Raw genomic sequence first — 26,096 nt, 5'->3', positions numbered from 1 at the left:
TTCTTGCAGCCACACACCGAGCCATCCCTGAGCGTGTTCACGTCCAAGATGTCGATCTCGCACGCCCCGCCCTGCGTCTCCATACAACACACAGACACTGCCTACCCGTTTAGCGAGCGCGGCGAGCGCCTCGTCGGTGCCGGGCATCTTCTTGCAGCCACACACCGAGCCATCCCTGAGCGTGTTCACGTCCAAGATGTCGATCTCGCACGCCCCGCCCTGCGTCTCCATACAACACACAGACACTGCCTACCCGTTTAGCGAGCGCGGCGAGCGCCTCGTCGGTGCCGGGCATCTTCTTGCAGCCACACACCGAGCCATCCCTGAGCGTGTTCACGTCCAAGATGTCGATCTCGCACGCCCCGCCCTGCGTCTCCATACAACACACAGACACTGCCTACCCGTTTAGCGAGCGCGGCGAGCGCCTCGTCGGTGCCGGGCATCTTCTTGCAGCCACACACCGAGCCATCCCTGAGCGTGTTCACGTCCAAGATGTCGATCTCGCACGCCCCGCCCTGCGTCTCCATACAACACACAGACACTGCCTACCCGTTTAGCGAGCGCGGCGAGCGCCTCGTCGGTGCCGGGCATCTTCTTGCAGCCACACACCGAGCCATCCCTGAGCGTGTTCACGTCCAAGATGTCGATCTCGCACGCCCCGCTCGGCATCTCCACGTATTCTACATCACTGACCATCAGGGGTTGTGTCTCTGTGGAAAAAAAAAATTAATTAAGTCTTTTACGTCTCTACGTCATAATAGCTATCAGCATATCAAATTTCAGCCCAATTAGTCCAGTAGTTAGAACTGCGCGTTGATGGATCAGTCGGTCAGTTAATCACATTATTCCGAAAATCATTCACAGCTTTTGTCGTGACGTCTTATAATTCGATAGAGCCGGCTGCACGCACGAAAAAACATGACTCATGCGGCGTTACCTCGCTCTGAGGCGTCCCATGTAAGGCTTGAAGTGCAAGCGAGAGCGCGGAACGAGCGACAAAGAAGCACAATCGGCCTTTGTTGTCACGTTCAACTATCGTCAGTAAACCGACTTTACAGACAACCAATTTTTTTTTTTAATCGAACCCGGGACCACCCAACTATAAGACCAGAACGCTTATCACTGCGCCAGGGAAGTCGTCAGCTAATAGGCGCCAGGTTGAGATGGCAATGGCAGGATGAGGCGGGGGGACACACTTCCGCACGTCACCCGCAGCAAGTTAGCACGGAGGCTGTGCGCGTGTGCGGGGCGTCCCCAACCCGGTTGCCCTCTCAACTTGTCCGACATTAATCATTATAAAATAAATAAATAAATAAACTTTTATTTCAGGCAATTAGACCCATAATTGTGTTAGTATGACAAATCACTTAAACTATGTTAGTAGGTACTTATTTCTAGCTTAACAACCTAATTCTATAACTAAAACTATAACTAAAAAGCCCGAGGGAGCCTCTTGGCGCCTATGTGTGCACCCCCCCAGCACCTCCAGAGAGGACTATCTAGTTTATTATACAAGTATCTTACCGGACTTCGTCTGTGGTGGCGTTTGCTGGCGCGCGTGTTGTGACTTTTTGGAGTGTTTTTAACCCCCGACCCAAAAAGAGGGGTGTTATAAGTTTGACGTGTGTATCTGTGTATCTGTCTGTGGCATCGTAGCGCCTAAACGAATGAACCGATTTTAATTAACTTTTTTTGTTTGAAAGGTGGCTTGATTGAGAGTGTTCTTAGCTATAATCCAAAAAAATTGGTTCAGCCGTTTAAGAGTTATCAGCTCTTTTCTAGTTTTCTTGTAGAAAAGAAGGTTAGATAACCATTAGGTTCATAATATTATGTCAATTGACAAATGTCAAGCTGTCAAGATGGACATAATTATTTATTTGAAAATGTTTTGGGAAACTCAGATACTTTGGATCGTAGGCGCGGAATAGTCCAAGAAAATCGGTTCAGCCGTTTGAAAGTTATCAGGTCTTTTCGGTCTTTTCTAGTTACTGTAACCTTCACTTGTCGGGGGTGTTATAAATTTTTAATTTACACTTGTTTTGTTAGAAGTGGCCGGTTTTTGTGTTCTGCTGGTGTTTATTGGTGGTGGAACTGACTGGGAAGCGCTAAAGGGGCGCCGCGTGTATGTCGGCGGGCGCCGGCACAGACGAAGTCCATACTTATACATATAGTTTCCCTAACTTGTAAATAACTACAAACTTGACATTGGCTAATCAGTGTAAAGCCAGACGAGAAGAAAAAAAAGTATCTTACCAATAACATCGCCCCCTTTTTCCTCAATCTTCTTCCAATCGGGCTTGCACATCTGATCAATCATCTTGTTGACAGATTCCTTGTTCTTGGCGACGGACAGGTTCGCCTCTGAACCGCTTGGAGCAGACTTGGCACCGTCGGGTAAGGTCTGTACATAACAAATTATACAGGGTCTAATGTTGAAGAAATAATTATGAAGAAAATAGTGGAGTCAGTAGGATTAACTAAGGAGAGTTATTGGACTGTAAATTAGATTTATATATTTTTTTTATTTGTGCTTTTTTTAATATTATTTAAAATCAGAAACCTTTTGAAGCGTGGAAATAATTTATACATATAATAAAATTGTAGAAAAGTGGTGTCTGTACAATGGATGTATATAAAAAAAAAGTAGCAGGGGTTGTTATTATATCGATGCCGAACCCAAAATTGTAATTAATATTTTTTGTCTGTTTGTCTGTGTGTTTGTGCACGCTAATATCAGAAACGGCTTATTCGATTTAGATACGGTTTTCACTAATATATTGTAGTAAGCTTCACTTAACATTTAGTGTTTATTTCATGTCAATCGGTTAGTAAATGAAAAAGTTATGTCAATTTGAAGAATCACGGCGAACATTTTTAACGTACATGCTGCCCGAAAAGTCACTATTCCACGCGAACGAAGTCGCGGGCACAGCTAGTTTTTAATATGTTTTAAACCATATGTATGATATTTATACATGACGTCCAGTAAAACGTTACGTTTTTCCTTTTGAGGTTAGGGTCCCAAGGTGTTAGAATGGTGACCTAGCACCAGAAAGCGAGGCATTAGAAGACCCCGCGCTAGGTGGATAGCAACATGTCGAGCCTGCGGGAGCCGCTGGATTGCGGCGGCGCAAGACCGTGGCGTGTGGACGTCCCTACAAGAACTTCATGTCCAGCAGTGGACGTCTATCGGTCGCCAAAGTCTTACCAGAAGGAGTTCAGTCTCCTTGTCCCGCAATTTCGCGATGTATTCGATGGCGGCGGGCGTCAGTGAGGCGGCGCTGACTTGCAAGTTCACCACCGACACCACCGTGGGGCTGGAGCTCAAGTCCAGCTCTTGAGGACACGCGTAGATGGTTTCCCTGGTGTTCACTTCTACATTGCCTGCAGAAAAAGGATAGAATAAGAAAAAACTGGCCAAGTGCGAGTCGTACTCTTAAGGATTCCGTACCATTGCACGGAATTACATTACTTTTTTTGACGTGACAACGTCTTATAATTCGATAGAGCCGGTAGCATGCACGAAAAAACATGACTCATGCGGCGTTACCTCGCTCGCTCTGAGGCGTTCCATGTAAGGCTTGAAGTGCAAGCGAGAGCGCGGCACGAGCGACAAAGAAGCACAATTGGCCTTTGTTGTCACGTTCAACTATCGTCAGTAAACCGACTTTACAGACAACCAATTTTTTTTTCTCTCTCGTCTGGCTTTACAAAGATTTAGCCCAGTAATTTGGTCGTCAAAAAGGGGCTTATCTGGAAAGTTTTCCGGGAGTTATGCAAATTGGTGGTTTTATAGATTTCGACGTGGTCTTTCCGAATTTTCATTTTGCCACCTCGTATCTTTGCCGCTCGCGCCGCCATCTTGGAAAAATGGCGTCTAAAAACAGTTTTTTGACGATAACTTTTTTCAGACTCATTTTACAATGAAAATGGTTATGTAACAATTAAACTAGAGACAATTTCCTACAATTTCTAGTCACTTTTTTTTGTAGACTCAATAGTTTCAGCGTACGAGCGCCACAAAGCCCACTCCAACACTCGTTTTGACCAAATAACTCATTTCCACATCACCATGTGGTAGAGTGAGTGGCGCGGTTTTTGTTTTGTTGGAAAAAATACCTGAGTATGGAACCCTCAGTGCGCGAGTCTGACTCGCACTTGGCCGGTTTTTTTATTACTTGAGATACTTCTCATTCTGTGAGGAGACTCGTACTCGGTAGTAGCCCGGCAATGGATGATGATAACTATGATTTATGAAAACCTTTTTCAACTTACCAAACTCAATATATTCCAGTTGATATTTGTTTGCATTTACATTGGTCCGTTTGCACAAAGCCCTGTAACAAATAAATAATTTTGAAAACCGGTCAAGTGCGAGTTGGGCCTCACTCTTTTAGGGTTCCGTATATAATTATGAACATCATAACATATATTGGGTGTATGAAATATTTCTTTTCCGAGCTAGAACATGTTCGTCTGTTTTGGTCACAGCTATTATTATATTATTAACTATTTTATCAATCGTTGTTTTCAGTATTTTTATATGGTACAGTACATGGTTACAGTATATGGTACATAAAATACCGAAATTTAATTTTCCTAATTAGTTTAGTTTTTGACCCCGTCACAAAAATGGTCTAAAATTGACAACTGTGATGACCCCCCCCATTTCCTTAGTTTTTAAGGGCCGACCGGCCTGCCCGCGAAATTCAAATTTAATTTGGTCTTTCGCAATTAGTAAACTAATACGACAACGTAGGCTTATGGCATTCTAATTCCGACAGTGCCAGTATCATCCTCACAGGTTTATATAAAAATCTTTATTTGAAAAGGTCCAGTTTAAGAAATTAATTAAAGTATCGACTAATTTGTGAGAATAGTTCTTAATTTCGCGGGCAAGCCGGTCTCATGCCCCTTAAGAAAAAAAAAAATAACAAACATATTCGTACTCTATTCAATCAGCTCTAAACAATGGTACCCCACATGCTAGGATAAGAAAAAAAATTTTTTTTCGGCTCTTTTCTTCATGTATCTCACACCTGAAAAATAATTTAAATGAATTTCTAATTCAATGTATGGTTTTGGGTTCGCGTTCTACACCAAATACCAATATTTGAGGTATGTAACTCATTTAGTCTACAAGCTAGAAATCTGTGACACAACTTTCACAAAAAAAAAAAAACGTTTTTTTAACTGACTTCCAAAAAAGGAGGAGGTTCTCTATTCGTTGGGGTCTTTTTTTCTTTTCTAATAATAATTACCTATAGCAGTTGCCGTCGCTAAACTTTCCAATCACGACTTGTCCTCTCTGTGGGGGCTCCTTTATTGGGGAAGCTGTAATAAAAATACAAGTGTAAATTAAAAATTTAAAACACCCCCGACAAGTGAAGGTTACAGTAACTTGAAAAGAACTTGATAACTTTCAAACGGCTGAACCGATTTTCTTGAACTATTCCATAGTGATTACATACTCTTTGGACTATTCCGCGCCTTCGATCCAAAGTATCTGAGTTTTCCAAAACATCATTTTCAAATAAATAATTATATATCTAGGCAACGTTCATCTTGACAGCTTGACATTTGTCAATTGACACTTGAATCTTGAATATTATGAACCTAACGGTTATCTAACCTTCTTTTCTACAAGAAAACTAGAAAAGAGCTGATAACTCTTAAATCGCTAAACCAATTTTTTTGGATTATAGCTAAGAACACTCTCGATCAAGCCACCTTTCAAACAAAAAAAAACTAAATTAAAATCGGTTCATTCGTTTAGGCGCTACGATGCCACAGACAGATACACAGATACACAGATACACACGTCAAACTTATAACACCCCTCTTTTTGGGTCAGGGGTTAAAAACAATTAGTTTTAAACCAAGACATGTTGCGTCCATACATGGCGTATGTAATCCAGTCTCGCTTATAGACCAATGCCCTGCCCAACCCACTCACTTGTACTATTAGTACTGATGACTTGTTCTTCAAATCCGGCCTTGGGACCTCGAAGATGGCGGTCACTTATTATATCGCTTCCTAGGCTGGAGTCCATACATTTCTGCCCATCCTCCTTTGCAATCACACCAGTTCGTCAACCGTTTTACTAGTAAGAATATGAAGCCTTTCTTACCTTTCATACCAAACTGCAACACATCTTGCATAACAAGGTCGAATTTCCTTCTCGACTCGATATCGGCCGGGCGAACCAACGCCCTGTCCAACCCAGTCACTTCTACCAATAGTACTGATGACTTGTTCTTTAAATCCGGCCTTGGGACCTCTAAGATGTCGGTCACTTATTATATCGCTTCCTAGGCTGGAGTCCATACATTTCTGCCCATCCTCCTTTGCAATTACACCAGTTTGTCAACCGTTTCACTAGTAAGAATGAAGCCTTTCTTATCTTACATACCAAACTGCAACACGTCTTGCATTACGAGGTCAAATTTCCTTCTCGACTCGATATCGGCCGGGCGAACCAATGCCGTCCAACCCAGTCACTTCTACCAATAGTACTGATGACATGTTCTTCAAATCCGGCCTTGGGACCTCGAAGATGGCGGTCACTTATTATATCGCTTCCTAGGCTGGAGTCCATACATTTCTGCCCATCCTCCTTTGCAATCACACCAGTTCCTCAACCGTTTCAATAGTAAGAATGAAGCCTTTCTTACCTTTCATACCAAACTGCAACACGTCTTGCATTACAAGGTAAAATTTCCTTCTCGACTCGATATCGGCCGGGCGAACCAACGCCCTGTCCAACCCAGTCACTTCTACCAATAGTACTGATGACTTGTTCTTCAAATCCGGCCTAGGGACCTCGAAGATGGCGGTCACTTATTATATCGCTTCCTAGGCTGTAGTCCATACATTTCTGCCCATCCTCCTTTGCAAGCACGCCAGTTCCTCAACCGTTTCACTAGTAAGAATGAAGCCTTTCTTACCTTTCATACCAAACTGCAACACGTCTTGCATGACGAGGTCAAATTTCCTTCTCGACTCGATATCGGCCGGGCGAACCAACGCTCTGTCCAACCCAGTCACTTCAACCAATAGTACTGATGACTTGTTCTTCAAATCCGGCCTTGGGACCTCGAAGATGGCGGTCACTTATTATATCGCTTCCTAGGCTGGAGTCCATACATTTCTGCCCATCCTCCTTTGCAATCACGCCAGTTCCTCAACCGTTTTACTAGTAAGAATGAAGCCTTTCTTACCTTTCATACCAAACTGCAACACGTCTTGCATTACGAGGTCAAATTTCCTTCTCGACTCGATATCGGCCGGACGAACCAACGCCCTGTCCAACCCAGTCACTTCTACCAATAGTACTGATGACTTGTTCTTCAAATCCGGTCTTGGGACCTCGGGGATCGTTACCGCTGAAAATAACAAGTGTAAATTAAAAATTTATAACACCCCCGACAAGTGAAGTAACTAGAAAATAGCTTATAACTTTCAAATGGCTGAACCGATTTTCTTGGATTATAGCTAAGAACACTCTCAATCAAGCCACCTTTCAAACAAAAAAAAAAACTAAATTAAAATCGGTTCATTCGTTTAGGCGCTACGATGCCACAGACAGATACACACGTCAAACTTATAACACCCCTCTTATTGGGTCGGGGGTTAAAAACACGATAAAGGAATAAAGTAAAAGTAATATATTCTTTATTGTACACCAAAACATAGAAATATGTACAAGTGTGAATTAAAAATTTATAACACGGACAAGTGAAGGTTACTGTAACTAGAAAAGAGCTGATAACTTTAAAACGGCCGAACCGATTTTCTTGGATTATAGCCAAGAACACTCGCGATCAAGCCAACTTTCGAACAAAAAAAAAACTAAATTAAAACCGGTTCATTAGTTTAGGAGCTACGATGCCACAGACACACAGATACACAGATACACACGTCAAACTTATAACACCCCTCTTTTTGGGTTGGGGGTTAATAACAAAATAGATTTTTGTACAATAGGCAGTCTTATTGATATAATAGCAATCTCTTCCAGGCAACCTTACGGAATATCATGGAATTTCATAACAATACTACTTATACAACAATATAACTTCTACGCGCTTCTCCATGTTTAAACGTATTACGCTAATTATTTTTATTTATTCTTTCACTACATGATGCCGGCGACTTCGTCCGCCTGGATTAAGGTTTTTTGCAATCCAGTGGGAACTCTTTAATTCCCCGGGATACTCAATTTTCGGGACGCAAGCTACCTCTGTGCCTTTCATATAAATCGGTTAAACAGATGGGCCTTTAAGAATCCTGTGGGAACTCTTTGATTTTCCGGTATAAAAAGTAGCCTATGTCCGTTCTACGGGATGTATGCTATTTCTGTACCAAATTTCATCTAAATCGGTTAAACTGTTGGGCCGTCAAAAGCTAGTAGACAGACAGACAGACACGTTTTGGTGATTCGGAGACTTACCAGGCACAGGTTTGGGTACAGGGTCCTCCACCAATGGCTTCCAGCGCGAGACTTCGCCCTCTCCTACTGAAGCCCCGGTATCAGCATTGCTTACTTGCACCTTGAAGCCCACCGCAGACTTCGACTTAAGTGTGCATCGGAGGTTATCACCAATCTAAAAAAGAAATTTTTTATTAAACATGATTGGAAGTTGTAATTTTGAAGTGTGCCAACAGGACCCTTTAAAAGGATATTATTACTGAGTTTCCGCTGTCTGTTCGTCTGTTTTTAACCCTCGACCCAAAAAGAGGGGTGTTATCAGTTTGACGTGTGTATCTGTGTATCTGTCTGTGGCATCGTAGCGCCTAAACGAATGAACCGATTTTAATTAACTTTTTTTTGTTTGAAAGGTGGCTTGATCGAGTGTTCTTAGCTATAATCCAAAAAAATTGGTTCAGCCGTTTAAGAGTTATCAGCTCTTTTCTAGTTTTCTTGTAGAAAAGAAGGTTATATAACCGTTAGGTTCATAATATTATGTCAATTGACAATGTCAAGCTGTCAAGATGGACATTGCCTCGATACATAATTATTTATTTGAAAATGATGTTTTGGAAAACTCAGATACTTAGGATCGTAGGCGCGGAATAGTCCAAGAAAATCGGTTCAGCCGTTTGAAAGTTATCAGCTCTTTTCTAGTTACTGTAACCTTCACTGGTCGGGGGTGTTATAAATTTTTAATTTACACTTGTTATTCTGTCTGTCTGTCTGCATGCTGTATCTCACGAACCGTAATAGGTGGAGTTGAAGTTATCACAGTGTGTGTATTTGCTGCTGCTGCTGCTATAACAAACTGGCTGGAGTCTAATAATAACACATACATTAGAGATTAGAGGCATCGAATACGCAGCAGAATGGCTATGTATTTCGGTGCTAAGTTCTTGCACTTGTCAGCGGGGGTAAGATCGACAACCCTGCTGGTATCTAATAATACAACGTACCTTGACATTAGCAGCGTCCAATACGCAGCAGAACTCAATAATGGCTTCGTATTTCGGCGCTATGTTCTTGCACTTGTCAGCGGGGGTAAGATCGACAACCCTGCTGGTATCTAATAATACAACGTACCTTGACATTAGCAGCGTCCAATACGCAGCAGAACTCAATACTGGCTTCGTATTTCGGCGCTATGTTCTTGCACTTGTCAGCGGGGGTAAGATCGACAACCCTGCTGGTATCTAATAATACAACGTACCTTGACATTAGCAGCGTCCAATACGCAGCAGAACTCAATACTGGCTTCGTATTTCGGCGCTATGTTCTTGCACTTGTCAGCGGGGGTAAGATCGACAACCCTGCTGGTATCTAATAATACAACGTACCTTGACATTAGCAGCGTCCAATACGCAGCAGAACTCAATAATGGCTTCGTATTTCGGCGCTATGGTCTTGCATTTGTCAGCGGGGGTAAGATCGACAACCCTGCTGGTATCTAATAATACAACGTACCTTGACATTAGCAGCGTCCAATACGCAGCAGAACTCAATAATGGCTTCGTATTTCGGCGCTATGGTCTTGCACTTGTCAGCGGGGGTAAGATCGACAACCCTGCTGGTATCTAATAATACAACGTACCTTGACATTAGCAGCGTCCAATACGCAGCAGAACTCAATAATGGCTTCGTATTTCGGCGCTATGTTCTTGCACTTGTCAGCGGGGGTAAGATCGACAACCCTGCTGGTATCTAATAATACAACGTACCTTGACATTAGCAGCGTCCAATACGCAGCAGAACTCAATACTGGCTTCGTATTTCGGCGCTATGTTCTTGCACTTGTCAGCGGGGGTAAGATCGACAACCCTGCTGGTATCTAATAATACAACGTACCTTGACATTAGCAGCGTCCAATACGCAGCAGAACTCAATAATGGCTTCGTATTTCGGCGCTATGTTCTTGCACTTGTCAGCGGGGGTAAGATCGACAACCCTGCTGGTATCTAATAATACAACGTACCTTGACATTAGCAGCGTCCAATACGCAGCAGAACTCAATAATGGCTTCGTATTTCGGCGCTATGGTCTTGCACTTGTCAGCGGGGGTAAGATCGACAACCCTGCTGGTATCTAATAATACAACGTACCTTGACATTAGCAGCGTCCAATACGCAGCAGAACTCAATAATGGCTTCGTATTTCGGCGCTATGGTCTTGCACTTGTCAGCGGGGGTAAGATCGACAACCCTGCTGGTATCTAATAATACAACGTACCTTGACATTAGCAGCGTCCAATACGCAGCAGAACTCAATAATGGCTTCGTATTTCGGCGCTATGGTCTAGCACTTGTCAGCGGGGGTAAGATCGACAACCCTGCTGGTATCTAATAATAATACAACGTACCTTGACATTAGCAGCGTCCAATACGCAGCAGAACTCAATAATGACTTCGTATTTCGGCGCTATGGTCTTGCACTTGTCAGCTGGGGTAAGATCGACAACCCTGCTGGTATCTAATAATACAACGTACCTTGACATTAGCAGCGTCCAATACGCAGCAGAACTCAATAATGGCTTCGTATTTCGGCGCTATGGTCTAGCACTTGTCAGCGGGGGTAAGATCGACAACCCTGCTGGTATCTAATAATAATACAACGTACCTTGACATTAGCAGCGTCCAATACGCAGCAGAACTCAATAATGACTTCGTATTTCGGCGCTATGGTCTTGCACTTGTCAGCTGGGGTAAGATCGACAACCCTGCTGTTGTCTATCAAAGCGGCGCTCGTTGGATTGAGGCATCTAGCGCGGTAGTAAGCGCCGTCTTCAGGGTTAAAGTATGAGAATAGTTCGCCAGGGCTTGGCCTGCAAAGAAAAACGTCTGGCTTTTACAATGATTAGCCAATGTCAAGTTTGTAGTTATTTGTAACAAGTTAGCTAAACTATACAAGTATGGACCCCGTCTGTGCCGGCGCTCGCCGACACACGCACGGCACCCCCTTAGAGCGCTTTCCAGTCAGTTTTAACAAAAAAAAAACACTCCAAAAAGCCACAACATGCGCGCCAGCAAACGCCACCACAGACGAAGTCCCAAAGAAAAATTAGTATTATAGTTGTTTTTTCTTGTCGTTGTAGCTTAGTGGTTAAGGGATTGAGGGATCCAGGTTCGATCCCGGGCATGCACCTCTAATATTTCCGAGTCATGTGCGTTTTAAGCAATCAAATATCACTTGCTTGTAGGAAAACGTCGTGAGGAAATCTGCATGCCTGATTTCTCCATAATGTTTTCATACTAGGTGGTAGACTATGAGCAAAACCCTTTGATTTTAGACGCATCAGCGGAAGAATCTTCTCATTTCTGATTAGATCACATAGAGAAAGGGGCCGTCCATTAATCACGTGATGGTTTTTTGGCATTTTGCCCCCCCGATTGGTGAGGTTAAGACCCCCCCCCCCCCCCACCCGAAACCCGTGTATTTTTAGTACCTACAAAGATTTTTTTTTTTAATAAAATATAGGAAGTAATAAGTATCATCTAATTTAATTATAGACAAGAGTAAATTAAAAAAAATTATAACCCCCTCCCGACAAGTGAAGGTTACAAGTAACAAGAAAAGAGCTGATAACTATGAAACGGCTGAACAGTTTTCCCTTGATTATAGCTAAGAGCACTCTCAATCAAGCCACCTTTCAAACAGAAAAAAAAAACTAAATTAAAAACGGATCATACACAGATACACACGTCAAACTTATAACACCCCTCTTTTTGGGTCGGGGTTAAAAATTCGCGTTTGCCGAACAAATAAATAACCGTGATATATTACTATAAACCCCCCCCCCCCCCCCCCCCTCCTCTGATATTTCGTGATTTTTATGGACCACTCCCCCACCTATTCGTTGGTTTCCCTCCTCCTTCATAACCTAGCAACCAAAACACCTTTGGTTGTTATGAAGGAGGCGGGTCTGACAACTTACTTGTAGTCTTGTGCGGCTTCGCAGTCAACGGAGTACTCGTCACATATCAGCTGATATTCCTGCTCACATTTCTCGTGTAAGGATAAGCACACATAGCCGCTGGATTGGCTGCGGCAGTCGGTAGCTCTGGCATCCACGGAAACTAACACTGTGTCTCCGATAGACAGGGTCTCGGCCAAGTAACTGTTGACAACAAGTGTAAATTAAAAATTTTCAAAACCCCCGACCAGTGAAGGTTACAGTAACTAGAAAAGACCTGATAACTTTCAAACGGCTGAACCGATTTTCTTGGACTATTCCGCGCCTACGATCCAAAGTATCTGAGTTTTCCAAAACATCATTTTCAAATAAATAATTATGTATATCTAGGCAACGTCCATCTTGACAGCTTGACATTTGTCAATTGACACTTGAATATTATGAACCTAACGGTTATCTAACCTTCTTTTCTACAAGAAAACTAGAAAAGAGCTGATAACTTTTAAACGGCTGAACCAATTTTTTTGGATTATAGCTAAGAACACTTTCGATCAAGCCACCTTCCCTCAAGACGAAGTCGCGGGCATCATTTTTTTTTTTCAGATACAAGTTTGCCCTTGACTGAAATCTCACCTGGTGGCAAGTGATGATGCAGTCTAAGAAGGATGCGGGCTAACCTGGAAGGGGTATAGCAGTGTCCATTAAACCCATACTCCTTTGGTTTCTACACGGCATCGTACTGGAACGACAAAACCCTTGGCAGCACGGCTTTGCCGGTAGGGTGGTAACTAGCCACGGCCGAAGCCTCCCACCAGACCAGACCAGAAATTATATACTTACTGTTTAGGGACAATCTTTCTAACAGGCGTAGCATCGGCCACGGAAACAGGGGCTACAACTTTCTTGATCTCCGGTACAGTTTCCACTTTAGTTACCTCTGGAATAGAATAATAAGAAGTAAGTACGAAAGAAGAGCTGAGTCCCTATGAAAAAGGACCATGAATGAGTTCGAAACTAGTTGGGCTTACATAGACTAAATACATGAGTATTATAAATGCGAAAGTGTGTCTGTCTGTCGTTAGCTTTCACGGCCCAAAGTTTAACCGATTTTGGTGAAAGGTAGAGTTAGCTTAAATCCCGGGCACGGACATGGGCTACTTTTTATCCCGAAAAATCAAGTATTCTCACGGGATTCTTAAATGTTCATCCGTTAAACCGATTTAATTGAAATTTTGTTCAGGGGTAGCTTCCATCCCGCAAATTGACATAGACAACATTTTATCCCGGAAAATCAAAGAGTTCCCACGGGATTTTAAAAAAAACTAAAGTTACGGGCATCATCATTTATACAGGGTGTTTGGTAAATAGTATATAAAGACGACACGTACCCTTGCTACTTTGATCTGATAAACACAATGCTGAAGTATAATGACGAAATAATATTAGAAAAATTTCCATACAAAATTTAAAAAAAAAAATGTCAAAGTTTTCATGACCCTAACGTGCCCTAACTCACTGAGATCGTTGGCCATCTTTAGATAGGCCAAGGCCAACGATTTCAGTGAATTAGGGCACGTTAGGGCCATGAAAACTCGGACATAAAAAAAAGTTAAAATTTTGTATGGAAATTTTTATAATTTTATTTCGTCATTTTACTTCAGCATTGTGTTTATCAGATCAAAGTAGCATGGGTACGTGTCGTCATTATATACTAATTACCAAACATCCTGTATAATCTTAGATTGTATAATATGCTCTTAGGAGGATACTTTTTTTAAGCTTATGTAAAGGCAAGTCTAAAATTGTCTGTGGAACTTTGTTTTTTTTATTTGTACCAGAAAGTTGTAACAATAAAGAGAAAAAGAAAGAAAATGTGGACAGGGACGCACTTATCTCTATAAGAGATCTCTACCAGTGACCCTTGGCACTGCGAGGCGTTTTAATTCTGCTCGCTTTACAACATCTTGCACTGCCAAGGGTCACTGGTTTATTATAGTAATTTTTTTTTTGGACTTCGTCTGTGTTGGTGTTAGCTGGCAGGCGTGCTCTGCCTTTTTTTTTTAAATTACATAGACTAGCGCTCGGCTGCAATCAGACCAGCTAGCAAGTGATGATGCAGCCTAAGATGGAGCGCGCTTGCCTAGAAGTTGCCTATTCACTCTTGACTTAAAGGTTAACCTTAAGGTAAAGACCTTTTTGGAGTGTTTTTTTTGTTAAAACTGACTGGAAAGCGCCGTGCGTGTCGGCGAGCGCCGGCACAGACGGGGTCCATACTAATTGTATAGTTTAACTAACTTGTTACAAATAACTACAAACTTGACATTGGCTAATCTTTGTAAAGCCAGACGAGAGAGAAAATTTTTTTTTTTTTTTTAAATTTTAGTATACCTGGGCCTTTCTTAACTGGTGAGTTCTTCACTTCCGGTTTAGGTACATTCTTCACAGGCGTCTGTGATGTGCTTGGTACTGATTCAACTGGTTTTGGTACGGCTGGTTTTGGTACAGCTGGTTTTGGTACGGCTAGTTTCGTTGCCGGTGTAGGTTCGACTACGGCTTTTGTCTCCACTATGGATGTAAATATAGAAATATAAATAATGTAGAACCTCGATAGCTCAACGGTTGAGGAGCGGACTGAATTCCGAAAGGTCGGCGGTTCAGACCTCCCGTTGCACTATTGTCGTACCCACTCCTGGCACAAGCTTTAAGAAAGTAACTTTAAAAGGAGTATTAGTCATGATTAGCATAACTAATATTCTTCATTAAAAAAAATCAACATAGTTTTTTAATCTTTTTTTTTTTGGGACTTTTGTCCAACACGGACACGCCAGCCCCATCGTATTTTTTTTATTATTATATACCGTTGCTACGCATGCAAAATCCACTATGTATTTTTTTAGGATTTTCATTTTTCATATCATTTTGTCTGGTTTCAAAACGCGTGTGTACATGTAGAAACCCGTTCTTTAGGATGTGTGCTAGGTTCTAGAGATAATCTCTTTACCCGACTACGGCACAGCCAAAAGGAAGGGTTATGATTTTAGCAGTCTATGTGTGTATGTTTGTATCCAGAGTCTGTGTTCCACCGTAGCGCCTAAACTACTGGGCCGATTTTGATGAATGAGGTGTTAATTCATTCGTTGTAAAGGTCCGGGGTGACAGGCTATATTTTAAACGAAATAAATTGACCTAACAGACGTTAGTTAACGGAAAAGTGGGGGTCTCTAAACGTTTGTTTTTGCTATTGTATCGAGTGGGATGTCAAATGAAAAAGGAGAAAATTTTGAGTTCATGAATATAAATGTACTACAACATTAAAATATACCAAGCGACAGAAAAACAATTTTACTATATATATCGCTATCTATCAGCAGTTTGCGGGTAGTAGTCGGGTTTAGTGTTGTTTGACTTAGATCTTGTCTTTGATTTTGACTATACCTTTAGTATCCCAGCTGGCTTCTTCCTCCTGAGCATTGGAATCGTCTAGTCGAGGACGGCGGGGGGTTTGGTTCTTGAAATTTTTGGTGTAAGGTCCACGGTTGTGGGCTTTATTGGTGTTTTGATTCTGATTGGCCTGCTGAAAGTTGGTGTGACCCGCTGGCATGAAATTCTGACAATAGGAATAGAAAGTGTTTTATTCAAATAAATGTTGTATAGAAGCAGACTGTACTTTGCGGAAGTCCATGATATACAAGGGACCAAAAGCTTAATCCATACTAATATTATAAATGCGAAAGTGTGTCTGTCTGTCTGTCTGTCTGCTACGTTTTCACGGCTCAACCGATGAACCGGTTTTAATGAGGTACAGAGTTAGCTTACATCCCGGGGATGGACATAGGCTACTTTTTATCCCGGAAATCAAAGAGTTCCTACGGGACTCTTAGAAATCTATCCGTTAAACCAATTTATATGAAATTAGGTACAGAGGTACCTTACGTCTCGAAAATTAACTCCGGCAACTTTTTATTCCGGAAAATCAAAGAGTTCCCACGGGATTTTTAAATAAACCTAAATCCACACGGACGGAGTCGCGGGCATCATCTAGTTTGCTATAATCCGCTAAACTTTTACCGCTTTAAAGTGTTCTTATTTTTCAAACCCGCAATGTATAACGTGCTATACTCGGGGTCAATGCCCCGCCCATGACGTGGCATTGACCCCGCGGCGCCTATCTACGCAACGGTCGTTGACCTATTTTTTCAATTAATTCAGATACAAGTTAGCCCTTGACTGCAATCTCATCTGGTGGTAAGTGATGAATGATGATGCAGTCTAAGATGGAAGAGGGCTAACCTGGTGGGGGTATGGCAGTTTTCGTTAAACCCGTGCTCCTAGCTACCCCTAGCGTCAGTGAGCTATTTTATTTGCAATACATTGCAAGCTTTTCAAGATTTTTTTTTTTATTCACTATAGGTAAGCGCTTGACCACAATCACACCTGATGGAAAGTGATTGAAGTGATTGGAGTGATGGGAAGTGGAAATTTAGGTATTTTAGGTATTTCATCCGTAATCATGAGTTACTGTCAACGTTTTTTGCCAGCATTCTAATTACAACCTGTATTATAATAATAATAATCCTACTAATATTGTAAACGAAAGTTTGTATGTACGTATGGATGGATACTGGATTAACACATAGGCTTTTTATCCCGGAAAATCAATAAGTTCACACGGGATTGTTAAAATCTATGTCCACATCCACGGGAACGCAGTCGCGGGCATCACCTAGTAATTTCTATAATGTACCTTTCTGGGACGATCATTTTCTTCATTAAAGTCCTTTTTCGCAGCTGTGGGCGAGCGTGGGCGGCGGAGCGGGGCGGGGGCGGGGATAAGCGCACTGTTAAAACAAGTGTAAATTATAACACCCCCTGACAAGTGAAGGTTACAATAACTAGAAAAGAGCTGATATCTTTCAAACGGCTGAACCGATTTTCCTTGATTATAGCTAAGAACACTCTCGATCAAGCCACCTTTCAAACAGGAAAAAAAACTAAATTAAAATCGGTTCATTAGTTTAGGAGCTACGATGCCACAGACAGATACAAAGATACACACGTCAAACTTATAACACCCCTCTTTTTGGATCGGGGGTTAAAAAGGGTTAAACTAGACTATCCTCTTAAGATTTCTTGTACGATGATGCGGAAGACCGGTTTGTATCACATTGATGGCCGACCCCTTGCCAAAAAGGGGCATTTGCCTTTTTGAAAAAGTCTGTTAAGAAAGCACAATACTTACGCTGCTTCAGCGGCTTCTGTGTCGTTTTCTGCACCTCGATTATTAGACCTGCAACAATAATTTACTAATATTATACAGGCACAAAGTGCGTATGTGTGTACATGTCTAACTCTTACACGCAAAAACTACTGGACGGATTTGGCTGAAATTTAGAATGGAGATAGATTATACCCTGGTTTAAACATAGGTTACTTTTTATCCCGGAAAGTTAAAGAGTTCCTATGGGATTTTTAAAAGACTTATATGTAGTTAGATGTTCGGGGCTAATGTACCAGTTTCGACGCGGCATTGACCCCGAGCACCTAACTACGCAACGTTCGTTGACCTCTAGCGTCAGTCAGATGTTTCACAGGCAGGTCTCTGCGGCGTAGCGCTGCAGCGTCGGAAGTGACTGCGACGTTACAACTTACACCGTGTACATGTCCTGCGGGTGCACTCACCGGGCCAGGTTGTGGCAGACGGCCTGGTGGCGCTTCACCCAGTCCCGCTGCTGGCAGGGCCCGCTGCAGTAGTGCGCGAGGCAGCAGCGCGCGCAGTACCACTTGGCCGGCGCGTCGCACCACAGGCAGGTCTCTGCGGCGTAGCGCTGCAGCGTCGGAAGTGACTGCGACGTTACACCGTGTACATGTCCTGCGGGTGCACTCACCGGGCCAGGTTGTGGCAGACGGCCTGGTGGCGCTTCACCCAGTCCCGCTGCTGGCAGGGCCCGCTGCAGTAGTGCGCGAGGCAGCAGCGCGCGCAGTACCACTTGGCCGGCGCGTCGCACCACAGGCAGGTCTCTGCGGCGTAGCGCTGCAGCGTCGGAAGTGACTGCGACGTTACACCGTGTACATGTCCTGCGGGTGCACTCACCGGGCCAGGTTGTGGCAGACGGCCTGGTGGCGCTTCACCCAGTCCCGCTGCTGGCAGGGCCCGCTGCAGTAGTGCGCGAGGCAGCAGCGCGCGCAGTACCACTTGGCCGGCGCGTCGCACCACAGGCAGGTCTCTGCGGCGTAGCGCTGCAGCGTCGGAAGTGACTGCGACGTTACACCGTGTACATGTCCTGCGGGTGCACTCACCGGGCCAGGTTGTGGCAGACGGCCTGGTGACGCTTCACCCAGTCCCGCTGCTGGCAGGGCCCGCTGCAGTAGTGCGCGAGGCAGCAGCGCGCGCAGTACCACTTGGCCTGCGCGCCACACCACAGGCAGGTCTCTGCGGCGTAGCGCTGCAGCGTCGGAAGTGACTGCGACGTTACACCGTGTACATGTCCTGCGGGTGCACTCACCGGGCCAGGTTGTGGCAGACGGCCTGGTGGCGCTTCACCCAGTCCCGCTGCTGGCAGGGCCCGCTGCAGTAGTGCGCGAGGCAGCAGCGCGCGCAGTACCACTTGGCCGGCGCGCCGCACCACAGGCAGGTCTCTGCGGCGTAGCGCTGCAGCGTCGGAAGTGACTGCGACGTTACACCGTGTACATGTCCTGCGGGTGCACTCACCGGGCCAGGTTGTGGCAGACGGCCTGGTGGCGCTTCACCCAGTCCCACTGCTGGCAGGGCCCGCTGCAGTAGTGCGCGAGGCAGCAGCGCGCGCAGTACCACTTGGCCGGCGCGCCGCACCACAGGCAGGTCTCTGCGGCGTAGCGCTGCAGCGTCGGAAGTGACTGCGACGTTACACCATATACATACGAGTTGCCTGCCCTCCCTAGCTTATATACATCGATATACAATGATTGCAGGTCACTAACAAAATGTCATCGCTCAAGTGGCCACGTTTGAATAGAATATAATAAGTAATAGATTTTTATTCAAACAAACTTTTACGAGTGTTTTTCAAACGTCAAAATTATTTACCACTGGTTTAGAATACCGCGAAGAACCAGTAAAACCTCAACCGCTCAGTTGAGATGGAGCTTTACAAGCTGGCCGTAAAATAACCAGGAAAGAGGGTAGTTCACTACTACCGATGACACCTCACCTCAAACTTCAGTCGCTGTACTGAGTTTAGCTGGAGCTTTACAAGCTGGCCGTAAAGTTCCAGCGAAAATAACCAAGAAAGAGGGTAGTTCACTACTACCTATGACACCTCACCTCAAACTTCAGTCGCTGTACTGAGTTTAGCTGGAGCTTTACAAGCTGGCCGTAAAGTTCCAGCGAAAATAACCAAGAAAGAGGGTAGTTCACTACTACCTATGACACCTCACCTCAAACTTCAGTCGCTGTACTGAGTTTAGCTGCAGCTTTACAAGCTGGCCGTAAAGTTCCAGCGAAAATAACCAAGAAAGAGGGTAGTTCACTACTACCTATGACACCTCACCTCAAACTTCAGTCGCTGTACTGAGTTTAGCTGGAGCTTTACAAGCTGGCCGTAAAATTCCAGCGAAAATAACCAAGAAAGAGGGTAGTTCACTACTACCTATGACACCTCACCTCAAACTTCAGTCGCTGTACTGAGTTTAGCTGGAGCTTTACAAGCTGGCCGTAAAGTTCCAGCGAAAATAACCAAGAAAGAGGGTAGCTCACTACTACCTATGACACCTCACCTCAAACTTCAGTCGCTGTACTGAGTTTAGCTGGAGCTTTACAAGCTGGCCGTAAAGTTCCAGCGAAAATAACCAAGAAAGAGGGTAGTTCACTACTGCCTACAACAGCTCGAACCTATGCAACTGGGTCGAAATATCGATGTCTCAAAATCATCGTGATATGTACCCGTTCTTTACATTATAATAAAACTATAGTGTTCCATTTCACTTGTAATTTCTCCCATATGATCATGAGCATCTAATTATTTGCAAAAAAAACAACCAAAAAATCGGTGATCAAGCTTTATTAAAAGTTAAAACATAAAACTAACATGCTAATAAGAAAAACATAACATAATAATAAGCAGGGACAAACAATAAAAACTACACATTACACAATTGAAATAATATGTTGCCATACTAAAATAATACTTACCTACAAAACTAGTGTAAATGATAAAAACATACAAGTGTTCTGAAATCTATACAGCGCACTTTAACTTTGTTTTAATTAATTTTGTAAATTAATTACTAGGAATTCATGTGTTTTTCTCAACTTTTGTAAATGCAAAAACGGCGGGAAAATCGATTTAAAAAAAATTATAAATTATTTAAAATTAGAACGGAATTACATTCCTTAACTACAGTTAAAAACAGAACTAGTAGATGTCATCACAGAATAAAATACATAAATAATAATCGCAAAAACATTAAATTGAATTATTTCATTGAATAAAATTGATTAGAATGGAAATCTCATATAATTAAATTAATCATAATAATTATAACACAAAAATACAATAAAATAAATAAAAAAACAATACCTAATTTAAGATCTGTCAGTTTTCTATAAACAAACCCCAAAGAAGCAGTTAGGTCTATTATTACTAAAACTTTATCAGTTGGTAATAGGGATGATGACTACTAGTCAAATCAGCAACTTTTTTTTGTCAAACGTCAAAACGCTCGCTTAGTAAGGGAGCTTGTATGTCATAAACATTTGCCGTAATTTGACGTACTTTTTTAGTTAAATCGATAATTTATAAAATGGTTAGCAAACTGAAAACTAACAGCGGATGTGGAATTTACGAATTTTGGAAGACCCTCTATTTAATGATTCCTAAGAAATAATTTATTTTTGACACAGGCATCATCCCAATTAATTAACCATAATAATTATAACACAAAAAAAAAAAAAAACAATAAAATCAATTAGTAACACATCGCAACAAAAAACAATAGCTAATTTAGATCTGTCAGTTTTTTATAAACAAAACTTAAAGCAACAGTTAGGAATATTATTACTAAAACTTTCATCAGTTGGTAATTATTACACAAATTAGTTCGAAGTCGGGTAATTTTTTTTCTTCTCTCGTCTGGCTTTACACTGATTAGCCAATGTCAAGTGTGTAGTTATTTACAAGTTAGGAAAACTATATGTATAAGTATGGACTTCGTCTGTGCCGGCGCCCGCCGACATACACGCGACGCCCCTCTAGAGCGCTTCTCAGTTAGTTCCTCGGTCAGTTCCACCACCAATAAACACCAGCGGGACACAAAAACCGGCCACTTCTAACAAAAAAACATTCCAAAAAGTCACAACACGCGCGCCAACAAACGCCACCACAAAGTCCCGGGTAATTTTAGAACAGAAATTTCAACTTCTCTCCCCCTAAAGTTGGATCAAAATCCTTACCTTTAATAACTGAAGCGGACTGTTTGTCTACAAGTACAATAAATTTGCCTCGATTGTACTCGGATTGTTCTTCAACTTTCCACAACTCTGTATTCAACCCAGGATTTTTATCTTCCAGCAAATCGAAAATGATATCCAAGCCATCGTCTGGTAAAATATTTGTGGGTACTTTTAAAATAACCTTGCAATACCCCTGTTCGTTTTCTTCAATGTAATTATAGCTCCTAATCGAATCTCTGTCTGTCGATCGATAATCTGATCCAGTGTAAAAGAAAACTCGGCTTTCTCCATCGTTAAGTTTTAATTCTTCAATGAAAACCTCTTTTTCGGAATCTTTAATTGTATGGTCTGTGATATTCAAATTGTCCTGTGCAACTAAAGCTTGACTGGCATTATTTTTCGTTTCTACTTTCTTATAATTATTATTGTTAGTAAATTGTTTCTTAGTTTTGACTTTGCTTAGTTCTTCTAAACTCTTCTTACCAAGCAACGATTTCAAATGGCCAAGTTTAAATTCTGCAATACTATCACCAATTTTACCGTTAAACTTCGGATCAGTTATGACATGTGCAGATAGTTTATCGATTTGCAAAACTACATCAAGCTTAACACGACTTTTAACCGTACTTATCTTCCTCCAATATTTCGTACGTAACCTCGGATTCTGTGTTTGCAAAATATTTATAACCTCATCGTAGCCCTTATCAGTTTTCACAAACATGCTTATAATGCCAACTGCTCCACGGAATTCTGTAGCTTTTAAATTTCCCTTTAATTTAGTATTCATTGTTGGGATATTCCTTTCTATCCATAATCGTGAAGCCATGTCTTGACAAATGATGAATATGACACCATCGAACAAATAAAAATCGTGAATCTTCGGGATAAATTCGTCATTTCCATTATAGATAGCTTCGAAAATTATGGTCTCAATCGTTTTCTTGATAGAGAAAAACATTGGCTCGTCTATTCGAGTTTCTGGATAGTTATTTGGGCCAACGTATAGTTTAAAATCGTCAGCGATTACTTCGGAGTAGTGGTTGGCTCTTCTTTTAGTTAAAGGAGCGTTCATTATACCAGGTTCTATGGCACAATACATAGCTTTTACAATTTTATCTCTCAATTCCTTCGCCTCCTCGCTTTCCATTTCTTCTTTATGTTCTGTAACATTAGAATCTTCAAAGTTGATTCCAGGTTTCTGTCTGTCGATTATTCTAAAACTAAGTTTCTCACCATCGTAAGTTGGGTCGAAATCTGCACTTTTTAATACAACTAAGGACTCAGGTTCGACGCCAAATTGTCTTTTTTGTTTTCCTGCGACATCCGAATAATGCTTCCAGCAATCTGGTTTCAATTTCGGATATTGTTCTTGAAGCTTGAGCAAAATATCACGAGATGCTACATGAGCGAGCTCTTTTGGCAATTTCATAACTATCCTAGTGTACCTGACTAAATTTCTAACATCTTTAAATATTAGTTTTAACCCCGTATTGGTAACAAATTTAGGCAGAATTTCTCTCAAGTAGTCTATAGTTTCTAAACTATCACAAATGTATATCACAGCTCCGTTCGACAAGTATATGTCCTGGAATTTCGGGATGATCATATTGGAAAATCGCTGCATCTTCATATCTTTGTGCAAATATTCTTTGAACAAATGCTTTAGTCGCCTAATGTGGGTTCCTTCCAACTTATTTTGGGGGTAACCCTCAAGAACTATCGCTATTTTAAGCTCGTTTTCTACGTGCAAGTAGTTCGTACGTCTATAATAAGCGATACCTCTATTGCTATCAATATTTAAGTTACTGTTTCTACCAATAACTAGGTTCTCGCTACTTTCTATAATTGACTCGGTTACGTCTGAAACAGCTGCTATAGAAGTATTAACTTCGTTAAGTTCTACTTCTGGTTTGTTTACTTCATTCTTTTCAATCTCACGTTCCTCACAACTGTTATTATTGGCTTGCAATACATTAACCTGTTCAGTATCTTCTGTTAATGTTAATTTCACATCATTCGACGTATTTTTAACATTCGAGGAACCGAAATACTCATTAACATCCACAACTTTGTCTTCCACTTTTTGATTTCGTGCTGTTTTAATTACTTCTTCGGTACTTTCTTCAAAATTGACATTAATCTTTGAGTTACTTTCTTTTTCGAGCCCATTTTTTTCGTTAACATTTTCAGATTTATTCCTCGGCGTTACTTCAGCGGATCGCAATTCTTCCAACAGTTTAACTCTAGAGGCAACGCTAGACAAATCTTCATCCATATCAGAAAGGAAGCATTCATAATAAATTTCAGTATAACCAGTCAATTCGAACTCCATTTGGTTGTAGTCTATAACATTTTTGAAATTCGGTCCACGTATAATTTCCCCAGACACCCTATCTACCAAAAAAGACGTAATTTCTACATCGTCCACGACTTTTTGGGCGTAAATTTTCCACAAATTAGTTTTCAATGTCGGGTTGAAGTACTGCAAGAGTTTGAATGCGTCGTGAGCGGTTGCCGGCCAACAAGACTTAGGAATCTTTATCACGGCCAAACACAACCTTTTTACTTTCGCTTTAAGCAAAACCAAGTTGTCCAACATGCGTTCCTGCAAGCCGGGAGTTATTCTAACCATCCAATCCCTGCTTTCAACGTCCTTGCATATGCATACAATCGCGCCTCTATTCAAATAATAGTCCAAAAACTGTGGATTTCGCTTCATAAGACCTGCTTTGAGTTGCATATCAATAACACCATTCAGAGAGCGTTGGAATACTTCCATTTGTTTTAACCGCATCTTGGACTTTGGGTAGCCTGACAGTGCGACAACAATTTTCAATTTATCGTCAACAACGTCCATGTAATCAGCATTTCTCAGTACTATAAGTCTGTTTGTTTCATCTGTCTCATCATCGCTGTCAATACAAACTTCGCTATAGTTATAATCGCAGTGAACGTCACTTTTTCTACCTAGCTTAGTAATTCTTTTGCTGGTTACATCTGATTGCTTTGTAACAGTTTCACTTACTTTGCTATAATCTGACTTACTTATGACGGATTTAGTGACCTGCGTCGTCTTGCTGTACCTCGAATACTCGGACTTTTGATCTGTTTTACTCAAATCTACTGACTCTGTAACTGTGCTAATGGATTTTACGTATTTGTCGGGCGACTTGTCATACTTTACAGACTTATCTTTGGCAGTAACACTCCTGTCTTCTGAGCACAGTACGCAAGTGGATGCAGTGGAACTCCCAGAGGTTCGAGGAACGTTCCAAGCGCTCTGGTCACAGGAACATGACTTTAACGCCCTCTGTCGACAAATTGTTCTACTGTTGTCAGTGCTCACGGTTTCGAAGCGTACTCAAACCCATGCAGTACCTCGTAACCCGTATAATGTATAAAGAGCGTATACGTTTTTGTAACTTTTTTGTGATAATGAGATGTGTATTAAAATAAAATTAGGTTAACAAACATTAATGTACTATGTAAAACATTGTCGGGTTTTGGAACACCATTGGTTTACGCTGAAATCGTATAAAGTTAGGGTGCGAGCTCACAAGTTTGGATCCATTCCTGTACTCGGTACATCCAAAGCCTTATGAAAAAGTGTATTTTATGTGTATCAACTACATAAGTACCAAAAACCATGTCTTTATATCAACCAAGACTGTGGAATGGATCCAAACCTGTATAGTCTGAGACCTGAGTATTAAACAGTAAATTCATAATTCACTTAGGATAGAACCTAACAATTTTGTTTTTTTTTTTTTTCAACAAAATGCTCATAATCATCTGGAAGAAAGTTTCTCTATATTTTGGTTTTTAAAAGAACGCCATAGGCAATTTGCATAGGTTAGCAACTAGGCAAGACCGAAAACTCCCAGTAGAATAAGTAGACCTGGCCACATGCAATCCTCTCTAAATTTAATTTAAAATGTAAGATTTTGAAGGCATTTTCAAATAGTAATATGAGTTAAGATTTTCTTTAAGCGGAATTTACATTACGAAATTAGTGGCATGAAATTAGTGTCACGACATTAATTTTTTTTTTTCACTATCAAATGCATGTAAACGTTTACACGTGCAATTGATACTGAAATTGATGTTGTGACACTATTCATAATGTAAATCCCGCTTTAATCACCTATTCTTAAATTGGACAATATAATCTTCCCAGCAAATAACTACACTAAAGTATCCCACAAACAGGTTTAACTAAGATTTTAGTTGTTTGCGTGATCTATTGTTTTTTTTAAAAAAAAGAATATTAGCCATGCTAATCATGACT

At 41.7% G+C, this 26,096-nt stretch overlaps 1 protein-coding gene across 3 annotated transcripts in view; it reads right to left on the bottom strand.

The window, feature by feature from the left end:
- Positions 1 to 26,096, bottom strand: part of LOC123879657 — a 62,065-nt gene that overhangs the window by 8,727 nt on the left and 27,242 nt on the right. For 2 of the 3 annotated variants that reach the window (XM_045927489.1, XM_045927490.1), the window contains one exon: positions 21,675 to 25,118. In XM_045927489.1, the coding sequence (XP_045783445.1) occupies positions 21,756 to 25,118 (3,363 nt within the window). In that variant the 3' untranslated portion in view covers positions 21,675 to 21,755. Of the gene's footprint in view, positions 1 to 549; positions 711 to 2,253; positions 2,402 to 3,208; positions 3,385 to 4,275; positions 4,338 to 5,261; positions 5,335 to 7,221; positions 7,387 to 8,453; positions 8,608 to 11,087; positions 11,293 to 12,402; positions 12,586 to 13,221; positions 13,319 to 14,769; positions 14,947 to 15,816; positions 15,989 to 17,125; positions 17,220 to 17,620; positions 17,669 to 19,090; positions 19,255 to 21,674; positions 25,119 to 26,096 lie in introns of those variants that run through there. The other variant, XM_045927491.1, reaches the window with a different exon arrangement.

Source organism: Maniola jurtina, chromosome 28 (assembly GCF_905333055.1).
Source record: "Maniola jurtina chromosome 28, ilManJurt1.1, whole genome shotgun sequence".
Classification (NCBI taxonomy): domain Eukaryota; kingdom Metazoa; phylum Arthropoda; class Insecta; order Lepidoptera; family Nymphalidae; genus Maniola; species Maniola jurtina.
Note: the sequence above shows the minus strand (reverse complement) of the source record. Positions and strands in the feature narration are given on the sequence as shown.